The sequence below is a fragment of the Nilaparvata lugens genome, chromosome 9 (genome assembly GCF_014356525.2).
Source record: "Nilaparvata lugens isolate BPH chromosome 9, ASM1435652v1, whole genome shotgun sequence".
NCBI lineage: Eukaryota > Metazoa > Arthropoda > Insecta > Hemiptera > Delphacidae > Nilaparvata > Nilaparvata lugens.
This window is the reverse complement of record NC_052512.1, coordinates 17648721-17672563: the sequence shown is the minus strand read 5'-3', so window position 1 is coordinate 17672563 and position 23843 is coordinate 17648721. Positions and strand designations below refer to the sequence as shown.

Below are 23843 nucleotides of genomic sequence, written 5' to 3'. Positions count from 1 at the left end.
GCTAGGGGATGAACATATCAATAGTCGCCATCCCTACACCTTGTGCTAAAGGGATGAGGGTGGTTTAAAAGTTGCATTTTTCAATGTTTTGCTTTCACGCTCATATCTTGAGAAAAATTCGTTCAACCGACATGACTGACTACTCAGAAATGAAGCTTGATAAATTTTCTACAATATTTGTTCAATAGGTGATTTGTGATATCTCCAACAATTTTCGAGATATACGCTCTTAAAAGTGTAAACTTGTTAAATAACAGCTTTTCATCCTATTTTTTGATGTTTCAGGGCCTACAACTCCCCAACAATGCATCGTAAAAAATGAATGCTCACCGTGAATTTGTAGAGCTTTGTTTTCTTTTCAATTTGATGTATTATTTCACTACTTAATGTTCTCCTTCTATTGTTATAGCAGATTCTTGCTGGGGGATGAAATTTTAATTTTGTAACAATTGATCACTTGACAATGAAATTTGAGTCTGGAACATCTGGTACACAAATTTTGACTTTGTAGCTTAAAGGTCCGAACCCACTAGAACGTATCATACCATGACCGTGCCCGTACCGACACATGCAAAAAAATATTCTTTGCTTCATTTGATATGTAATGCACCCATTAGACCGTTCCGTCACCGGCCAAGCACGGAGCGTGCCATGCACGTCCAGGTCAACATTTGTCGGCCAGTATATTTTGTCTGTGACGGAACGGTCCTTGCATGGCACGTGACGCCTGCAAACCCCGTTGTAACCGCGTATGCACCGCGTTGGTAACCAGTTCACCGCTACATTCTCTTGCTAACTGACGCGTTCCCAACAACTTCTGACCGGGCATCATACGCGTATCATACGCGTATCATACCCGTATCATACGCGTACCATACGCGTAATGTACTGGCATAGACCGCTGTTGATCCGGTGTAGTGGGCATAGTTGTTATTTTACGTGCCTGGCATGGTCTGACACGGTCCGTGTCTGATACGTTCTAGTGGGTTCGAACCTTAATGAAGACTACTTGGTAGGTTAACATAGCAAAAATACGCATCTCTAGCCCGTCTATTGAAGGTGTGGAACTGCTAAGTTGACACTTGTTGCAGAGTTGAAAATTTTAGCCCCAACATTGAATCTGCTATAAGAAGGGAAACATTAAGTTGTGAAATAATACATCAAATTGAAGAGAAATGCATTGTTGGGGAGCTGTAGGCCCTGAAACATCAAAAAATAGGATTGAAAGCTGTTGTTCCATGGTATTGTTTGGTGTTTTAATTTCTATAAATTCAAAATGTTTAGCTTGTATATACTTTTGGATGAAAATTGAACTTGAACGTTTTACAGTAGAAACATAACTCATTTTTTTGGACATTTTATTAATTTATCAAAATTTGGGATTGGAATAGATTTGGGCAAAGCCTGTTGTTCTTTTCCAATCATATTTATATGATTTGTGATTTTGTCCACGAATAAATAGATAAATTTCAACAATTTTACACTTTTAAGAGCGTACCTATATCTCGAAAACTGTTGGGGATACCACAAATCACTACAGAACAAATATTGTAGAGAATTTATCAAGCTTCATTTCTAAATAGGGAGTCATGTAGGTTTAATGCATTTTTCTCAAGATATGAACGTGTAAGCGAAACATTGGAATAATGTAACTTTTGAATCACCCTCATCTCTCTAGCACAAGGGGTAGGGATTGGGACTTTTGATATGTTCACTCCCCAACTGGTCCCAACAAAGCTGTGAAGTCAAAAATTGTGTTCAAAACATTCTCTCCAAATTCCTTTGTCGATTGGTCTATTTTTGCATGAATGAAGATCTCACACTCAACACTGAAGCTGTTGCAACAGTCGTGGGGATGTGCGTGAGCTTGTGAAATTATACATCAAATTGAAGAGAATTTCATGCTCTATAAGCTCATGATCAGCATGGATTTTTACATCGATATTAAAAAGTTATAAGAGCAAAAAACTCGAAGGAAAATGAATTTTTCAAAAATGTCACATCTATTAGAGCAGATATCTCGAAAAGTGAAAGAGATATAGAAAAAGTTGTTGAATGAATATTGTAGGAAATTATGTAAGCTCCAATTCTATATAGGGAAGTCATGTCTGTAAAATGCATAACTTTCGAGTTATATGCGAGAAGCCAAAAAAGGGTACCTTTGAACCACCCCCACCCCATTAGCACAGGTGGGGACTTGTGATATGTTCACCTCCTCACTAACCTGAACAGAACTGCGGGGTCAGAAATTGTCTTCCAAACTTTTCACTCTATACCTTTTTTGAGCATTCATTGCCTGGACTAAATGCCAAACGGAATGATCATATTACAATAACATTTACTTTTAACTGGTTGAGCATTCCTTCTGAATATCATCAATTCAACCGATGCTAACAAATGAAAGTGAATCTTACTATACCTACACAATAAATTATAAGAGACGATAAAAATGTTTTGGAATATTCTGAAATTTTGCAAACACTACCGGTAGCGAATAGTTGGGCTATTACTACTCATGATATAATAATGAAAATATGGTAGACTTATGGTTTCTTCTTCTTCTTCTTCACGTGCCTGCTCCGTTTCGGATGTTGGCGATCATAATGGCTATCCTGATTTTGTCGACGGCGCTACGGAACAGCTCTGCAGATGACTGGTGGAACCATAGCCTCAGATTTGCCAGCCATGAAATTCTCCTTCTGCCAGATCCCCTTCTTCCATTGATTTTCCCTTGAAGGATCTCTTGCAGAAGTCTGTATCTTGAGCTATTCCTCATAATGTGACCGAGGTATTGGAGTTTTCAACTTTTAATGGTATTCAGGAGCTCCGGTTCTTTATACATTCTCCTGAGAACCTCTTGATTAGTAACTTTTTGCGTCCGGGATATTTTCAGCATTCTTCTGTACAGCCATAGTTCAAAAGCTTCAATCTTTATAATTGTTTCTTTTGTGAGGGTCCATGCTTCTACCCCATACAACAGAACGGAGAACACATAGCAACGCAATAGTCTCAATTTAGTTAATAGAGTAAGGTCGTGACTCTTGTACACCTTACTCAATTTATTGAAGACAACTCCTGCTTTTTCTATGTGGCATCTTATTTCTTGTGTGTTATTCCATTTCTCATTGATGATGGTACCCAGGTAGTTATAGTGTGAGACTCTTTCTATTGCATTTTGATTAATAAACAATTGTACTCCACCTACATTCTCCTTGCTTATTACCATGAGCTTTGTCTTATTAGTGTTGATTTCTAAACCATATTGCGAACTCTTTTCCACCACTCTGTCCATCAAGTGTTGCAGACCTTCAATGGAGGCAGCAAACACAATAGTGTCATCTGCATACCGTATGTTGTTCAATCTTTTGCCATTCACTGATATTCCTTCCTCTTGATCTTCTAGTGCCTCTCCAAATATACGCTCCGAATACAGATTGAAAAGGATGGGCGACAAGATACATCCTTGTCTAACACCTCGCAAGATTTTCTCCTCCTCTGTCTGCTCATCTCCCACCCTCATAACTGCTGTCTGGTTCCAGTACAAATTGATGATGATGTTCAGGTCTCTTGAGTCAATGCCACTGTCTCTGAACACTTCTATCATCTTATCATGCTTGACACGATCAAATGCTCTCTGATAATCAATGAGACATGCAAACACATCACAATTCACGTCGCGACACCTCTGGAAGAGGGCTTGCACACCAAACAGAGCTTCTCGCGTTCCAACAGCGTTAAGGAAACCGAACTGATTACGAGAAATTTGCTGCTCACACAGTTTGTAAATTCTCTTATGGATTAGTTTGAGAAACAATTTCAGTAGGTGACTCATGAGGCTTATTGTTCTGTAATCGTTGCATGCTTTGGCACTAGCTTTCTTGGGAAGTGCAATGAATTCAGATGTGAGCCATTCTTGAGGAATTTTTCCTGACCTGTACACCACATTGAAAATGTCTGTAAGCCACTTCACACCCTCTTCATCAATCAGCTTGATAAACTCTGCCTGGATATTGTCTGGACCAGCTGTCTTGCCATTTTTAAGCTGATTAACAGCTGCACTGACTTCTTCTTGTAGTATATCTGGACCACTATGCTCCTCTACCCTTGGTTCATTCTCAGATCTTGTGTCATTAAATAATCTTTCAATGTATTTTTTCCATTCTTTTTTCTCTTCCTCAATTCCTATGACTAGATTTCCCTCTTCTGACATGAGAGATTTGCAACTTTTCTTCTTATAAATGCCATTCAATTTTCGAACCTTTTTGTGAACATTAAAATTATCGAATCTACTTTTATGGTACTCTATCTCCACATATCTTTCTTTGATTTCAGCCTCCTTTGCTCCACGAATTTCATTTCTAATCCTTCTATTAACTTGCCGGTATAGAACTGCATTATCCTTACAAAGACTTCGTTCCTCCATCAACTCTAAAATTTCATCAGTCATCCAGGATTTCCTGCAAGTTCTATCTGGTTGGAGATTTCCTTTTTTGATTCTATCTATTGTTTGTTGCACTTTTTGAAGTTTGTCCTCGATACTCATGTTTCCACTTCCTTGAATTTGGGCATTTAACATCCTGGCTGCCTGTTCTCTGACACCTGTATGTTTTAATTTCCTTATGTCACAGCTGAGTTTCTCATTTTAATAGATTCTTTTCAACCTTAATTTGAATGTTCCAACCAACAGATTGTGATCTGAACCAATGTCTGCTCCTGGATATGCACTTACTGAGGTGCAACTATTTCTAAATCGTTGGTTAATCAAGATAAAATCAATCTGATTCCGCATCAGTTTGTCTGGTCTGTCCATTGGTGACCTCCATGTGTAGAGTCTTCTCTTTGATTGCTTGAAAAAGGTATTAAAGTAGGTATTAGCAGAGGACCTGCACACCAAACAGAGCTTCTCGCGTTCCAACAGCGTTGGAACGCTGTTGAGAGTACCATTTCAGAGTACCATTGGCTGCTGCCAACATTTCCAACTCATCTCCTCGCTTATTCCGCTCTCCTAATCCAAACGGCCCTACTGAGTTGGATGTCTCTCCCTTTCCTACCTTCGCATTGAAATCCCCCATGATAATGTTTATTTCATGCTTCTTCAAATTTGACATCAGTTGATTGATTTTAGCATACATCTCACTCACTTCTTCATCTGTTTTGTCAAATGTTGGGGCATATACCTGTATAATATTGATATCTACCGGGGCTGCTTTCAATTGTACCAGCATTATTCTTCCAGATATAGGTGTTAAACATTTGATGCAGTTGCCTCTTATTCAAAACCATTCAAACTCCATGCTCATGGACTCCATTTGTTGTGCCAGAATACAGTACTCTCAGAATACAATCATCAATGTACATATCACCAGAGTCAGGCCATCTCATTTCACTAATCCCAAGAATATCTATTTTCATTCGTTCCATTTCTTGTATTGCATTATGTATTTGCCTGCTTGACTCATCGTCTTAACGTTCCATGTTGCAAGCCTAAATGTTTCAATCCTTTCAACTCCCACCCTCGCAACCGCCCCTCCCAGAGATCTGAATGAGGGGCTATTTTGCCTCCGGATTGATTTTGATGCAAGAATAGCCATGGTTCCACTACAACCATAATATTGAAATGAACCATGAGGATGATGCTTGGTCTGATAATAGATGAGAGTAAATTATTCTCACTACAAAACGATATCAGAATCTTAACAATATTAGCCCAGTCAATGAAGACAAAAAAACAGGATTTGGCGCAACAAATTGGGGGAAAGCTGAATTTTTGCAAGGTGTTAGAATACATAGTACATAACCTGGAAAGAGTCCCCAACGTCACGCCGCTTGCTCTCCAGAGTTCAAGCCATTTTTCAATCAATCGGAGTGGATGAAAACGAGTAATTGGCCCTACACACCTACGGCTTTGGCTCGCGGATTCGGCCTGTGTTGGCTCGTGTCCTTGAACGACTCGGAGCAAAATCACTACACACTAGTAGTAAGCAACGCGAGCCCGGCCTGCCCTACTAACAGAACGCTATCCTCTCCACCAAAATCTAAATCATCCAATAATGGAGATAGAGGAATTTTGATTCCAGATTTGAATCCAGCGACCCCCAATTCTTCACAGCATAAGTCCCATTTTCGAGAATACATGATTACAAGGGAGTTATGGCTGTTTTTAATATAGCTTTCTATTATAGTAAAATGTACTAGGTTAAAAAGATAATGATTTTTTGCTCAAAAAGGGGAAGGTCTGAACACTTAAAATTTAAGGTCTAAACATTAACATTTTTGAAACTTTCTTATTTAAACTTTGAAAAGATGAATCCAAATATGAAATCAGAAAATCAACTATGAATATGGAAAGAGTTATGTTATGTCTCTCTACACACACACTCTCTCTCTCTCACTCTCTCTCTTTCTCTCTCTCTCTCTCTCTCTCTCTCTCTCTCTCGAGATAATGATAGATTCCGAGTAGAGGCTGTATCAGGTTCGTGCTCCTCATTTTTAACGCTTTTTGTTAGTTCAAAGTTGGATTTTTGAATTCAAATTCATGTCATCGTGCGCAGTTTCCTTTGCTCTATACAGTTGTCAGTATAAAATTTCTGTATCTCCAGTGTTTTGGCTGCCAATAGTGTGTAAACAAATATTAATCATGGGTTCACTGAAACTTACTGCTGTGACTTGTTTTCAGTCGGGCAAAACAGCAGATAAGCAGTCATCGTCATCGTCGCAGTCGTCCTCATCAGCTGTGAAAGATAAGGTGCCACAGCAGACGACAGCAACTGCTTTGAAGCCAGGCTCTGCCTCTGAGCCAGCTCGCCCTTTATCACCGGCTGTTATCTCAGGTATTGAGAACAATTTCGTAAATAAAACTCTGAATACCAGCAATGTATATGACAGATTAGTTGAAGACGTTTCCACCCTGGTCATTGAGGGGTTGACAGCATCTTTGAATTCTGCTATTCTTCAAATAGTGGATCTTCAAAAAGAAGTATCATCGTTGAAAGAGCAGCTCAAGCTCAGAGACGAGAAAATCAAGCAATCATCTAGTAGCATCGATGATTTAGAGCAGTATCAGAGAAGAAACTGCATTCGCATATTCAGAGTGCCAGAGTCAAATAAGGAGAACACTGATCAACTAGTGATCGATGTTAGCAAGGACAAGCTGGGTGTTAACATCGAACTGCAAGACATCGATCACTCACATTGCGTGGGGCGTCGGCTGGCCGCCGCGGCCTCCACCATTTCACCATCACAACCCCGCGCCATCATTGTCAAATTCGTCAGCTATCGCCAATGGAATGCAGTTTTCTCTCAAAAGAAAAAGCTCAAGAGTACTGGCGTTGTTATAAGGGAAGACTTAACACAACGTAGAATACAGGTCTATAATTCATTATGTGAAAGAGTTGGGTATAAAAATGTGTGGTCTTCCAATGGAATTATTTATTGGACTGACACTGAGGGTAAGAAGCACAGTGCAACCAACCAGGTCTGAGATATGTATTTACGCTTTCTGTTTTCTGAATTTTTAAGAATAACATGATTGAATTCCTTTTTTATTTTTATTTGCTCCATTTATTCATAAACACTATACACAGCATTTATTTGATTTCTTCTCTCATACTTTCGGTCTCAAGTACTGTTATTTTTTATTTTCTATTGATCTCCATATTTATTGATGATTGACTCTCTCAACTTTTGTGCTATACTTGATTAATAGTAGACTATTATTTCAAGTTTGATTTGAGGCTAAGCCTCATGCCAGCTTCTCAAAGGATATATTATATATATGTGTATATTGTTTGTATTACTTCTTGCATTGAATCATTGATTGAAGTGGGATTAGTTGTATTATATTTATAGATAAATACTCTTATTATTATTATTATTATTTTTATCACTTTTCCATTGATCTAATAATCTAACCATCAGTTAATGCAGTTGCCCCAGGAAGTTATTTAGCTATTCCTGTTATGAGTATACTGTTTCACTACAATAATTTCCTTCTCTCTTCACTGTACTTTTTTTCTTTCTCCTTATAATAATTAGATTTTTGTTCCTTGAATTTATGTCAGTGGATCTCCATAGAGCTTATTTAATACAATTATTGTCTCTAATTTTAATGTGCAACTATGGTCGTTATTCGTTCTTTTGCTTCATCATAATAATAGCAAACTATTGTTACCTCTATTTTACATTTCTTCAGTTAATTACTCTAAATCTTATCCACTGTTTCGTTATTATCATAAATTATAATTGCTCCTCATGTTGGGTTCTTGATTAGCACGTTCTTATTCTTTAGTTTGTCAAGAATCTTCTGCTTTGAAGCTAGTAATGGTTGACAAGCTCTTGTATCCAGCTTTTATAATCTGTATATAAATTACAGTTCAGCTACTGCTCGAACCTTCTGTCATTATGATTGGCAACAAGCGTGGTCAGCAAAGCAGAACATTGACATCCCATTTGTGGCCAAAAGGCCACCAGGCTTCGATTTGCCTCGTAAAACATGGTCGGCATTGAATAGGGTACGAACTCATCATGGTAGATGTGCCTATCTGATGCATAAGTGGGGGAAGGCTGACTCCCCTTTCTGTGAGTGTGGAGCAGTCCAGACTGTGAGACACATAGTGGAGGAGTGCCGAGTGCCACAGATCAGCATAGACGGGTGCACATGAACATTTCCTGGTGGCTGAACCAGCATCAATAGCCTACTTAAATACCCTGGAAGCATGCCTCTAATTACCAGGTCAAAAGTGACTAAGATATTTTCATTCGTTTTATATATGAATTTTCTATTGTTTTCTTTTTTTTCGAATTTTGTGATCATAAATGTGTTGTGTGTACTGCCATACGCTAAATAAATAAATTGGCGATTTACTTTTCTTAGTTAATTTTATAATAAAGTGTGTATGTGTGTGTGCGTGTGTGTATGAGTGGTTTGAATCCTTCGTTTATTACATCAACTATGTATTGATTAGCTCGACTCTTGCTTTCATGTGCCCTGGCTTTTGATCTTGTCATCATTCTCATGAGTGTAGCTCCAGATGATAGTGCAGCCGCGCCAAGCACAAAACCTAGCGCCGCAGTGCAGGATGGTTTCTTACAGCTTGGCGTTGTTGTCATTCGAGATGGGTGTCTGGCTTGGTCTACTTGGTCTACTTGGTCTACTTTCGGCCGCATTGCAGGATGACTGTTAACGGTTGCCGAAAGATCAACAGCTGGATTTTTTTCGTTATTTTTCGTGATAGAGAAATTCTGATTGCAGATTCGTTCTCAGCGACCCCAAGTTTAGCATGAAGGCTCAGAATGTCAACAATGTTTTTAAATAATTAAAAATCATCATGAAAAGTCATCAATATGGTAGTACACCACGTTTCTGGTAACTCTTTACTGGTGACTGGAGTTATTATTGACACACAAAAATCAAATTAAATAAATAAATAAAATAAATAAATATGATTTTATTGCCGTTAAATTCTTAGAACAATAGGCAAAGTCAAATATTGATTACAGTAAGACAAAAGACAAAAGATAAAAATCAAATTTTACAGCAACTGTACATACAAAATTACATTACTGAGTCTTAAAATAATACAGTACCTAAGTAAACTGTAAGTCAATTGGATTTTACAAATACATTAATAATATTCATTTGAATGTACAAAACATATTCCTTACAGCACAACTTGTTCCTTTAGAACAATATATAAATACAAATAGAAACCTCTTAACTCTAAGCAACAACATCATACTGCATACCTCCATTGATGTAGATGTGTTTGTATAAAGGAAGCTCACAGAGAAATTGATACGCTGGTAACAATGTGTTGCAATATGTGTTTCGATACAGGAAGCTCATGTTTCAATACCGGAGTTTTGATACAAATGCTGGCAGCTTATAGCAATTGTGATAATATTATATTATTGTGAGTTGTTAAGTTTTGAATATCAACATTTTATTGATTCTCAATCTTTCAAATTTTCGAAAAGCTGTTTTTGTCATCTTTAAATATGATATTAAACACTAAAAATCATCTACCACACAACACTACCGCCGCCGGTACGAGCAGTGAGTTAAATATTATGTTATAAAATTATGTAAGAGTTTTGATTTTAAATGGAATCAATACAATAATATAGCCAACATACAATAATAATATTGTTCCGCTGACCAATTCCTAAATCGGTGAAATATTGAAAACTTTTTCTTAACATAAGAGATGTATTTCAAGTATGATGAAGGTTAGGTACGGTATGGTATCGTATGTAGCCTACTGGAATCCGTGTATCAGAAATGAAAATTTGTTGAACCCAATTGAAGAGCTATATTATTCAGCTCTTTGAACAAACATTTTAAATAATACATGTTGGATTATTTTGAACAAAGTGCTAAAAATAATCATTTACTAGCTATTTTGGGGGCGAATTCAATAGCAGTCCAAAATTTAACAGCATTTTATTTGAATATTGCCGGCATGTTCTGCAATTTATTTGTATCACTTAATAAATAGATGCAAAAATTAATGGATATCGTTATGAATTATCAGACAGAAACGACTTGAATCTTTTTTAAATGAAATATGCCACATTTATTTTCATTCTAGGTAGTAAGGATAATGTGATATAACGTTAGTTACTAGACAATTCATCTCAACAGCTTTTTTGGAGTATTGGTAAAGAGCTCGGCTTCAAAGCAAAAGGTTTGAGTCCAGAAAAAGTTTTAATTTTTTTGTTCTCAACTTTTTCCCTCGAAACATATTATTATAAATTATTTTTTGAAGGAGGTTGTTTTCATTACGATTGAACTTGGATTTTATCAAATAATTATTCAATGTAGAATTTTGCAATCAAGTTAATTATCAATAGGTATGGTAGTACTATAATAAAGGAAAGAACTAGCTTAAACACGTATAGCCTACACATGTAAAGGATAGTAAAATTATTATGACACATCATCACGTCTGAACTACTGGACTGATTTACTTGAAATGTTGCATATAAATGTTTAATTAACCGAGGATTCTTATAGACCTATTTTCAATTCTTCTAGATTTCATTACGTCAAGTTTTCAGTTTTTCAAGTTTAGAAAATACCCTTGCGAAGCACGGGTTACCTGCTAGTAGGATATATGTGTGAATTCGAGGACGCTCTCCTGCAGTGTATGCCAGCTTACAGTCATGTCATTGTTATGGGTGACTTTAACACAGACTTGCTTGAACGTGACACTTTTGACTTGACACAACTAAAGACAATATTTTTCACTTGCAATATGACAATACTTCCACTTCAGGCTACACACCACACAGCCACTTTTGTGAGCACTTCTGTTTTTGAGATTTTCAGATGCTGATAAAGTCCCAAGTACTTATATGACTGTCCTTGCTTGAGCTCTGATATCTCACTATCCAGTGCTCTCAGTTCATCCCTCTGCATTTTCATTTGACCCTTCTCCACATGCAGCACAGCACACTTACTCAATCCAAACTTCATGCAAATGCTCTGACTGAAGGCAGAGACTAGCTCAATCATACCCTGCAGTTGCTCTGGGGATCTGGCATAGAGCTTCAGATCATCCTTATAGAAGCTATGGGAAACTCTAAGACTCCTAGAAACTTCTATTTTATACCCATATGTAGATTCTTCGAGCATCAGGCTAAGAGGATTCAATGCAAGGTAGAGCCATAGTGGGCTCAAGCTATCTCCTTGATAGATTCCTCAGCAGATCTGGATTGATTCAGTCTGAATTTGTGTTTCTCCACTTTCTATTTTCAGTTTAACACTCCACTGGCTCATTATCATCCTTATGAGGTTCACAAGAGCTTCATCCACCTTGTAGAGCTGGAGAACATACAACAGCCAGCTATGTGGAACCGAGTCAAATGCTTTAGCATAATCTATCCAAGCTATTGATACATTCCTTTGCTTTGCACTTGCTTGCCCTGCAATAAAAGAGTCCAGAATCAAAAGTTCCTTACAGCCTTTAGCACCCTTCCTACATCCAAGCTGCTCTGTTGCCATGATCTTATTAAGAGTGATGTGGCTATCAATCTTGGAAGCGAGCGTGGATGTCATTAGCTTGTAAGTACTGTTCAGGCATGTGATTGGTCTATAATCTCCAGGGCTCAGATTCCCCTCTTTCTTTGGAATCATAAAAGTAAGTCAAGATGCAAAACCCACTGGTATTTCTGATCTCTGTTGTAGTAGGTCATTGAAGCAGTCTGCAATCTTAGAATGCAAGCTTGAAAAATTCTTCAGCCAATAGTTTTGGATACCATCTGGCCCTGGTGCTTTCCAATTGTGACTCTTCTTCACTGCAATAGAAACATCCTCTGTAGAGATTACACATTGTGGCATTCCAGCAAGGTCTCTCATCTTGCTTTTCACCTGATCTATCCAGTATGCATTTTCATTGTGCCTAACTGGCTCCTGCCAAATATCCTTCCAAAATTTTTCCATATCTTCAACACCAGGATGTTGCACTACACCATGTTCATTGCTACTTAAAAGTTTGTAATATTTCCTTCCATCTTTGGAGTATGTTGCCTGATGTCTTCTCGACTCAGCCTCTGTATATCTGCAACACCGATTAGCAAGTGCTGCAAGTCTCTGCTAAAATTTATCCATCTGGAGTGCAAGTGTTTCATTGAATTTATTCTGTTGAGCAAAGCCAATATGCTGAACTACTATTTCATCCACCAACCTCTTTTGCCTCAGTGATGCTTTTTCAGGATCTCTCAAATAGCTTGTCAATATACCTATTTTTCATCTCAAGTCTCCAATCCTACCTTCAATCCTTATTTTCCACTTCGATTTTTTCTTAGCTCCACTGTTATTGGTGCTTCCTTTCTTTGCTTTTCTAAATGAGATCTTCATCCCCAACTCCTGAAAGACAGTTAGATCCCAACAATAGATCCAGTCCGTCCCATCAGCAATACTATTTATTTCATTTATGTGCTTGGCAAGTGTTTTATTCACTGCCTCAACAGTAAGAAGGGTTTTCCTGTTATATGGCACTTTTTTAAGCATAGGTCTACACTCAACAGCTACTTCTCTTGCATGTGCTGCTTCTTCATTTTCCAAAGCCTCATTATCTGCAGTGTCAAACAGCTGATTATGAACCTCCTCTCTTATACAAGCCAGTTCTGCCTCAGTGAGAAATCTCCTTTGCTTTATAACTCTCACCTGATCAGCAATCCGTTGGGCTGTCAGCTCCGACTGTGGCATAATGCACTTCCAATAGTGCATCAATCTGTCCCTATATTGAGTTCGGTCTGTTTCAATTGTTGTTGCCAGGTAGTAGGCTCGGATGACAGCTGCATTCATTTCTCTGCTCCATCTCATCCTTCTTGGCCTATTCTCTGGCTGCGACACCCTGATTAGGGCGGGAGGAGGCTGTACCTCCTCCAAACCCTGATCAGTGGACTCATTACTTGAGTTTCCTTCAACTTCCTCAGGTTCAGGTTATTATTATTATTATTATTATTATTATTATTATATTATTATTATTATTATTATTATTATTAGTAGTAGTAGTAGTAGTAGTAGTAGTGGTAGTAGTAGTAGTAGTAGTAGTAGTACATCGAGCATATTATGAGTGGGATTATTCGAGAACTGTGATGGCTCGAAATTTCAATTTCTGCTGAGAGTAGCTTCTCATAGACTTCTATCCTTGTGCAGGTTTCCACGTTTTGAGCACCTCTAGTTCAGGAGTTATAATTGATTTTTTCATTTACCATATAGTACATGGGACATACTATGAGTGGGAATTACTTGAGAAATGTGATGGCTCAAAATGTCAATCACTGCTGAGAATAGCTTCTCATAGACCTCTACTCTAGTACAAGATTCCACGTTTTGAGCACCTGTAGTTTAGGAGTTATAATTGATTTTTCGATTTACCATATTGTACATGGGACATACTATGAGTGGGAATTACTTGAGAACTGTGATGGCTCAAAATGTCAATTTCTGCTGAGAGAAGCTTCTCACGGACTCCTATCCTTGTGCAGGTATCCACGTTTTGAGCACATCTAGTTCAGGAGTTATAATTTTTTTTATTTACCATATAGTACATGGGACATACTATGAGTGGGAATTACTTAAGAACTGTGATGGCTCAAAACGTCAATTTTCGCTGAGAGTAGCTTCTCATAGACCTCTACTCTCATGCAGGTTTCCACGTTTTGAGCACCTCTAGTTCAGGAGTTAGAATTGATTTTTTTGATTTACCATATAGTACATGGAGCATTCTATGAGTGTGAGTTTCTCGAAAACGGTGGTTGCTCAAAACGGAATAAAAATTGCTCAAATCTGCTCAAAACGAGCTCAAAATGATGGAATGTCTAGTTTTCCGATTTCAAAAAGTGGAGAGCTGGCATTAAGTTAGCTCTCCAATTTTTGAGACGTAATATCTCGAAAACGGTGGGTGCTCGAAACGAAATAAAAGTTGCTCAAATCAGCTCAAAACGATGGCGTGTATACTTTTTCGATCCCGAAAAGTGGAGAGCTGGCATTAAGTTGGCTCTCCAATTTTTGAGACGTCATATTTCGAAAATGGTGGGTGCTCAAAACGAAATAAAAGTTGCTCAAATCAGCTCAAAACGATGGCGTGTTTACTTTTTCGATTTTGAAAAGTGGAGAGCTGGCATTAAGTTGGCTCTCCAATTTTTGAAACGTCATATCTTGAAAACGGTGGGTGCTCGAAACGAAATAAAAGTTGCTCAAATCAGCTCAAAATGAGCTCAAAACAATGGCGTGTTTACTTTTTCGATTTTGAAAAGTGGAGAACTGGCATTAAGTTGGCTCTTCAATTTTTGAGATGTCATATCTCGAAAACGGTGGGTGCTCAAAACGAAATAAAAGTTGCTCAAATCAGCTCAAAACGATGGCGTTGAAAGATTTAAAAAATATCATAGTGGAGAGCCAACTTAATGTTGGTGACTAACGGTTCTTAATAGCTACTTCAGTTGAACGCTGACAACTTTACTTGGACAGTTGCCAAGCACAATAATTATTATTATGGATAGTGAGCAAGAACCAAACGTCTTTTGTTTTCGAGACTGTGATGAGTCAATACGGCAACACTGTAAATCATATATCTATGTATCGAGCGCATTTATATTCATCAGTTGGTTGTGGAAACGATTCAAGCGAGACTGGTTAAAAAAAAGATTCAACTATGCCATTACCAGGGACTGTTTGAACTTACCTGACTAATTTCAAGATCATTTATTCTCAATTTGATTCAATGCACGTGGAAAGAGGAATCCTAGTCTACAATTTGTGACCAGATTTGATTCTCTATCTCCAAGGGCTTCCGGGCAGTGGGAACAGAAAAACCCACATAAAATTATTATAGTTTCCCAAGAAAACACCTGTTGGTAGTATTACTGGAATGGGCATCTAGCGCAAAGAAATGTATAATTGTATAATGTGCAGATTAACTGTACAATTAAGATTATAGAACATCAAAAACGTTCGACTCATGATACAATGATACATCATATTTAATGTCTTGATCTTGAAACGAGCTATAACTTTTATACAAAACATTTTTCTGGAAAAACGGAAGCTTCTATTTTCATTCGACAAAATATAAAATTTTCTAGGTGAAAATTTCCTGATTTTCTGGATTCTTATGGAAATAACATCCCGAACAATATTATATGGAACATTAATTCAGATCATCCTGATTAAGAACATCCTCAAATGTTATGGAACATTAATTCTAGATCTATTCTTCCTTGAAAGGATGAAATCAAATTCAGATTGATATTATGATTTGGAGCCGTGATATACATGTTTTAAGAAACCATAGCAGTTTCGAACTCCGGGACGGTCTTGAAGGGGGTGGGGGAAACAAGCGGTGTGACGATGGGGACTCTTCGGTTCCAGGCTATGTACTTTATTGACTGGGCTAAATTGTTAAGCATGAAGTATATTAATATAAGCAGAGGCAATCATCTTATCCCATTAGATTTGTATGACAGAAATCATTCTCACTGGAGACCATTAATTGGAGATCATGAATGTTACTATCAAGTAGAATATTCATCAGGAATGTTGAAAATTGAAGTGAATCTCACTATAGAAAGGTACGTAAGCATTTAGGAAGGAGAGTGAAACAAATTCTGAAAATTATTAGCACTTCCAGTGTAGAAAATACGTGGCTCTTGGAGTATGATCACATTGGATGCGTTTATGTGCAAGTGCACATCAGATCATGCATTACCCAAAAAAGGGAAGAGTCATTGAAACACTTGTCTCTAAGTGCGCACACTGAACGCAACCAGCAAGTGCACGCGTTCAGTATGAGTGTTTCTATTGCTCTTTCCAAATTTAATTTTCTTATCATCATTTTCTTATCTGCGCACTTGGTCATTCATGACCACGTGTGCACTTGCACATATGCACATTCAATAGACATACGCATCCTATATGATCATACCCTAAAGAAAATGCTTTCCAGCGGTAGGATGGCAAATCAGTTTCAAGTAAAGCACGAAGTCAACTTCTCCGTCCCATTCTGTATTATGTGGACAAATACTATTAATTTCATGAACAAATAAAGAATAATTTGATAAAACTTTATGTTACCTTTCTCCAATATCATTCCATCAAGTTTTTGCGATTTTTCTGGATCGGAAAAAACGCTGCTCACATCTTCCTCAGTGATAAGTCCGTTTTTGTCATCATCGATATCATTGAAAATTTCTGAAAAAAGATTTTGGTTCAATATACATGTATAATTTATTTTTCAACTCAGCATTTCTCTCAAAGCACTCTATCTGCTGAATATAGATAATATGTTAATAGTTTGATTGTCGAGTCAACAGACTATATTCTGTCTGTTTTCAACAGTCAGATTGTTGATAATATTGGCTCATGATAAACTTGACTCATTGGATTAATAATTAATCCAATTATCTAATATCTAATGTGATTTCAAAGCATGATTCAGTCTGTGATTAGATGTTTCATATTTTTCACAATTATTTTAGTCTTCCAATCGTCATTTTAGAGTTTAAACTTGATGAATTATAATATCGCAGTTCGTAATGAATGAAGAAGTTCAATTATTTGATAGGTATGATTAAGTTGAACAATTTCTTGTAGGAATCATGTTACCTCTATCAGCCTACACTTAATTTCATTAAAATTATGCATTGGTAGATTCCCACATATCAGTGTCAGTATCAGTGTCATTGATATTCCAGTTCAGTGAAAATTCTCTTCCTATGAGTTATGATTGGACAATTTCCATTCAGCGAGGATGGTTGAGTGTGAATTGGCCAATTAGAGATAATGAGTAGAATAATATTTTTACTTGTCTACTGAAATACAAACACTGAAATGTTAAAGTCTACCTTCAAATATATGAAGTGAGCTCTTGTCAAGCAGCCATTTCAGGAGTCTCACGAGTACATAGCATTTCAAATATTCAACTGAATAAAGGTTTCTATTCTAGTCTTCAAAATTGTAACGAAAAGTTGGAATTTCTCCTGAAGCCATGGTCAGAATGGTTCATGAGTTTGCAATAACTACGGTAGGTACTGTGGGTTGATTATAGAAATTTGATTAAGATTATAAGATTAAGAGGTTGGAATCAATCTTACCTCTGCATCTTCCTCTATCGGCATTTGTTATTCTCTGGAACACAATAACAAGTAGTATGTTATATGTTATTGAAGGAATCAAAATACATTCAGTTGATGCTTTTGAAATAATTAGTGAACATATTACCAGAGGAATGGGTCAAGTGAATGAAATAGTTGAAATTTTTTTTGGTAAAATTCGAATGAACTACAATAGAAAAATGAACAAAAAAGCTTGAGCAAAATTTTGTCAGAACACAGTATCTAAACTATATGTCAATATTGTTATTTCTTATAATTTTCCACTTATTATACTGTTCATACATGTAGTGAACAATATAAGCATCACTGGTACCCAAAATATGTTGAATTCATCAAGTTGTATCTTTCTTAGGATGTTATCAATTGATATTGAGAATCCTATCATACGGCTGGACTGATATAAGTGAAACAAATTTCAAAAAGTTATCCAAAGAAAATCGACTAAAGTGGAGGTGTGCGGTTTGTAAGTCAAGGGTTAAACGAGTTCCCGAGAAACTGGAAAAGGTTTCTGACTTCCCTGAACAACTATTATCAGAAATTTAAAATCTAATTAGAGAGGAAAAAAAAAGTAGTGTGAATCATGTAGTACAATCTCTCAAAGATGAACTTAATACGATTAATGATAATATGAAAGAATTTGGAAAATCAGTGGCAATGTTTTCGTCAAAAATTGATGACTATACTAAAACCATGGGAACTTCAAATAATGAACATCTTGAATTGAAAAAGATGCTTCACTTCAGATGAAACTAAGTTAGTGACATGGAATCAAGAGTCTGTGAATTGGAGCAATAGGCCTACTCGCGAAGGAACAATATCGAAATTCATGGTATTCCTTCAACAAACAATTCATGAAATCATCGCATCAACAGCTGAAGCTCTCAAAATCAGCCACCAACATACAGATATTAACGCCGCTCATCGACTTCCAGCAGGAAATAAAGAAATTCCTTCTTCAATTGTATCATTTTGCACTAGAGAAATAAAGAATAATTGAATGAAGTGTTATAAAGTTTTTCGTGAGGAATTCAAAAAATCTAAAAACGACCCTAAAGCTAATCTTCCAATCATCAACATAAATAGAAATCTCCCTGATAAACCAGTTTACTTGTATGAAAATTTATCTCCCTACTATAAGAAACTCCTATACGAGGCAAAACAGTTCACTAAGAAGGAGAATTTCAATTTTTCATGGTCAAGAGATGGAAAGGTTTACATACGGAAACAGGAAAATACTAGAGCACTAAGAATTCGTACCGTTACTTCTCGAAATTGGTAATGGCGATGAAACTCGGAAAAACTAATACTCTTCAGAGGACCGGATTGAATAGGTCTTTTCCGGAGCTTTTAGAATAAGATTTTTTTATTTAGTATGAACTCTTTCAACGAGTTATGTAACATTCTGAGTTATGACGTTTTTAAGACGGGAGAAATTGAAGATGTGAATTATATTTACTCACTGATAAAGAAACAAGTCTACTTAATTATATGAACATTTTTCAAATGAACATTCGTAGTATTTATAAGAACTTTAATGAATTCATAGTGTGTCTTAATAATTTCAAAGTGTCATTCGATATAATAATTCTAACTGAAACTTGGTATTCTGGCGAAAAGCCTATTAATTTTCATATAGATGGCTACAATTTGCTAAACCAGCCAAGTAAACTCAATAAATGCGATAGTCTTTGCATGTATATTAACAAAAGATATAATTTCACAGTTTTAGATTGTGAGTTGATAGAAGCTAACGCGCTGAGCGTTATTGTTGAACTGGGTAATGATTTCATAATACAAGCTATCGCAGTCTATAGGTCTCCGAACAGCAACACAGATAATTTTATGCGAGTGTTGAATAACTATCTTGAATCTCTTCCGAATAATCGTAATGTAGTTTTTGCAGGTGATATTAATTTATATCGATATTTTGAGCATCGCTGTACATTCCAGTATCTGAATGTTATGAATGAAAATGGTTTTAATTCTTTAATTAACATTCCGACTAGAAAAGTGGATAATAGTCAGTCTCTAATTGATCATATATTCTTCAGGAATTCTACACATTCTATCAAAACAAAAATAGCTAATGCCTTTAAATCAAATATCACTGATCACTTTGCTACCACTCTTCATATAAGTCTAAACAGTAAATTGCCTCACACTCCCGTCACACAGACAAAAATAATTACTATGATTGATTTTAATAAACTTAAATCACACCTACTGCACGAAAAATGGGAATTTCTGAACGATGATGATTCTGTTGATTCTATGGTTGAAAGGTTTGTTAATACGCTTACAAATTATATACATATTTCTAAATATGAAAAAAAATTAAACATAAGAAAAAAACCATGGATCACGCTGGGCTTGATAGAGTCTATTAATAAAAGAGATAAAGTTGCCAAGCAACTAAAAAAGGAACCTTTCAATAACTTGAAAAATAAATTCAGGATATATAGGAACCTACTGAATAATCTTATAAATCGTACAAATGATGATTATTATAAGACTAAAATTAACGAATGTGGGAATAATACAAAAAAAATTATGGTCTTACATAAATGAACTACTAGATAGGAAAAGGAAAGAAAATGGAATAAAATTAAATGCACATGAATCAAATAAATACTTTGTAAATGTTGGTTATACCCAACTACTTGACACCCCGACTACTTGACACCCCGACCACCTGACACCCCAACTACTTGACACCCCGACTACTTGACACCCCGAATAGTTGTCCCCTTTTAAAACCGGTTTTTGGGGAACAAGTAGATGTGAGCCATTATACCCGTCTAGTTGTATCCTTTCTGTGGAGGTGATAACTAGTCGGGGGGGACACCCTGTCATAAGGGTGTGAGGTGTCAAGTTGTCGTTTACGGTCGGGAATAGTTGACACCTTCGGTCCAGTAGGTGTCAAGTAGTCGGGGGGACAACTTGACGGCAGTGGCATATTTTTATGAGGGTACAAGTAGTCGTCTACAGTCACGACAACCCCTCGACTCCATTCTACAAGAAATCACCATTCCGGCTGGCTCTTCGTGATTATGCAACCATGGTGCAATCAAGAATAAGTATAGAAACAGACTGGATGTTGAAAGAACATCAAAAAATTAGTCTAGCATTAGTGACAAGTTATTTGTAATTAGGGATGTCAACCCCGGGATCACGAATCCCGGGATCCCGGTCCATTTTTGATACCTAACAATCCCGGGATTTTTCAGCGTCAATCCCGGGATTTTCGGGATTAGAGAACCTGAAATTGTGAATCATATTTTTCCAAACACAATTCAATATAGAGTTCATTTACATTCAATATAGAGTTGTTTGTTTGGAGTTTGTTTAGAGTTGTTTGTTGTTTGTTAGAGTTATTTGTTTTTCATTTAATAAAGAGTTCATTTAGAGTTTTTATAAAAATAATTGTGTTCTAAGTGTTTGACTAATTTATTCTACAGGCACAGCCTACAGTTGCATATACATAATACTGTATACTGTACTCTATACTGGCTAAATAGAATTTCCATTATCGGTTCGCATTATTCAAAGAATTGCAGTTGATCGGTTGCTATGTCTCTACACTTGTATCTCTTGACAACGCACCACAATTACCAGTCTAGACGGCGCAATAGTGCTTATGGCATTTCCTTGAAATGCACTCAGAATTTGAAAATACTTCAAAAATCAGAAATAAACAAGCAATAACTATTCACTCTCTGTCTAATCATTCCTCTTCTCTTCTCTTTCTCTATCATAAGTAGAATATCTAGTTGAAGTAAATATAGATGACTCTACGAAATTTCATTTAGTAGTGTAGTGGTTCAGCTTTCGCTTTGTTCGGTCGGTATGGCGTTACGGTCTTACAAAAAGTATTCTATTTAATTAATTATATTATAAATTCAAGTTATATTAATTCATTCAATACAGTATTTGGAGTGGTAAAAGTGTGAACTCTATCCCGTCCTGATGTAGGGTAGAAATGCTTTTTTTCTACATAAAAAAGACTCTGATGAGTCATCTTGCTTTCCTCAGTTCTCACTATCATCTAGGATACAACAAATTCAAGGTAGGACATCAAATAAAAAGTTACTCCTAATCTTGAAAACATTTATAGAGATGGAATGTTCAATTTTAATATTATTTTCATTTTTTTTTTCATTCTAATAATATCCTCTCCCTCTATACTGAACCCTTTTTCATCTCCACACACTGTTACTGAACATGTAATTGAAGAGGAACAATTGCAGAAATGCATGTAAATGATTTTTGCCAATCCCCGGGATCAGTCCCGGGATCCCGGGATTGATAGGCTATTGGATAATCCCGAAATACCGGGATTGGAGATCAATCCCGGGGATTGACATCCCTATTTGTAATCTTGAGTAATCAATAAACTTTAAACCGGTTTCATTTTTATATGAAACATCTTTAAACGCTACTCTTCTTAATAATCATACTCATAAAATTTGTTAGAACAGTGTCTGTGAGTGTAGAAGACACAGACACAACTTGGAGATTCTCATTGGCCTTCTTATGGTTGCATACTGAGCTCAAGTGTATATGAAAAATTATTTTTCCTCATATTAACTACCAGAATCATGTAATATCTCAGTTGATAACCAGACTGATAGCTTCATCTGCCATATCATTCATTGATGAATGAAAATTTGACTGTCCTAGCATTAGGCTCAATTTACTCGTAAACGGTGCGTCTGACGGGAAAATATAATTAAACAAAATGAGTTTATAATTGTGTTCTTCATCTGGTTCAGTCATCAAAAGGGCTTATTATCCATTTTTCTGTTTTCAACCAACTCGAAAAAATTTATCCTAAAAATAGCAAAGACGGTGAATATCTCCCGAACCGTACGTTTGACGGGAAAATGTTACTGAGCCAAAAGTGCTTGGAATTCAATTCTACATCATAACCAGTGATAAAAATTGCTTGATCCCTCCTCTCCACGCCGCGGGGGTGTAAGTCGTGCCAACTGGTGCTCTGTAGGTGACAAGTAGTCGGGGTGACAACTTGACGCCAGCGTGCAAGGTGTCGTGTAGACGTGAGCCATCCCCGTCTACTTGTCTCCTTTCTAAGGAGGTGTCAACTAGTCGAGGGGACACCCTGACGCGAGGGTGCGAGGTGTCAAGTTGTAGTTTACGGTCATGACTAGTTGGCACCTTTGGTCCAGTAGGTGTCAAGTAGTCGGGGTGACAACTAGACGGCTACCCGATCCTTGAATCTATCCTTGCACATAGATCACAAACTCTTACACTTGATGACTGTGTGAGTGATCTGCCTCTCACCGGTTACGGTCTCCCTCAGGGTACAGTCTTATCACCAATCTTATTCCTTCTTTATGTGAATGAGATACTCAGATTAGACCTGAATGGAGGTGTGGTATTCTCATTTGCTGACGATACGATTTGCTGCAATGCGAACGTGACCTTGTTATCAAGGTCTTTGCATGCAGTATTTTATTTCGTGCATTAATTATGTTGTATTTTTGTAAAACAGTGTAGCTGTGCTAGATTACATTCCATAATCCTATAATGAGAATTAATACAATTAGTATTATCAGCAAGTTTCATATTTATTCGGTTAAAAAGTTCTCTTAAGTATTGTTTTATTATTCTTATTTGCTATCTTTTTTTTTAGTTTTGTGCGCTGTACTGTTGTTGTAAATTGGTTGCGAAATAAAGAATCTTATCTTATCTTATCTTATACTGCGCTGTTGTTTGGAGAGAGCATCTGGCAGAGAGTCTATGGAGCCGCATCTAGAGGCATCTCCACTCTGAAGAAATGGTTAGATGTTAACTCCCTAAGCTTAAATATTAAAAAAACAAAATATATTGCCTTTTCAAGAAATATCTCTGGACATGAAGAGACAAATTGTACACTTAAATTGCATTTAAATTGTAATTTATTAGATGATGCTCCCTGTAGATGTCCTGAGATTGAAAGGACTAGTCAAATAAAATATTTGGGCTTGATAATCGAGGAGGGATTCAAGTGAAGAAGGCATATTGAATACCTATGTCATAAACTGAGGTTTGTCTCCCATAATTTTTGACGTGACAACGTCTTATAAATTGGTTTGCCGGGAGACACTTCAAGAAACTGCGTTACGTTCCCACGTTATGCGCTCACAATGAGAGCGAGTGAGAGCGTTCGTTTCGGTTCACGGTCGTCTGGAAAGAGCACGAATAGGAGCAGTGGCGAGCAA

General features: G+C 36.8%; 1 protein-coding gene and 1 long non-coding RNA gene across 2 annotated transcripts in view; both read right to left on the bottom strand.

The window, feature by feature from the left end:
* LOC120353061 overlaps positions 1 to 23843 on the bottom strand; it is a 47887-nt gene that overhangs the window by 8753 nt on the left and 15291 nt on the right. Inside the window, exons 3-4 of the mRNA XM_039435579.1 lie at positions 17602 to 17635; positions 16583 to 16699 (exon numbers count right to left, since the gene is read on the bottom strand). Of these exons, the coding sequence (XP_039291513.1) occupies positions 16583 to 16699; positions 17602 to 17635 (151 nt within the window). The remainder of the gene's footprint in view (positions 1 to 16582; positions 16700 to 17601; positions 17636 to 23843) is intronic.
* On the bottom strand, positions 444 to 1132 carry LOC120353063. The gene is made up of 2 exons (XR_005572165.1): positions 995 to 1132; positions 444 to 511 (listed from the first exon to the last, which is right to left on the bottom strand). It is a non-coding gene; the product is annotated as an uncharacterized LOC120353063 (long non-coding RNA).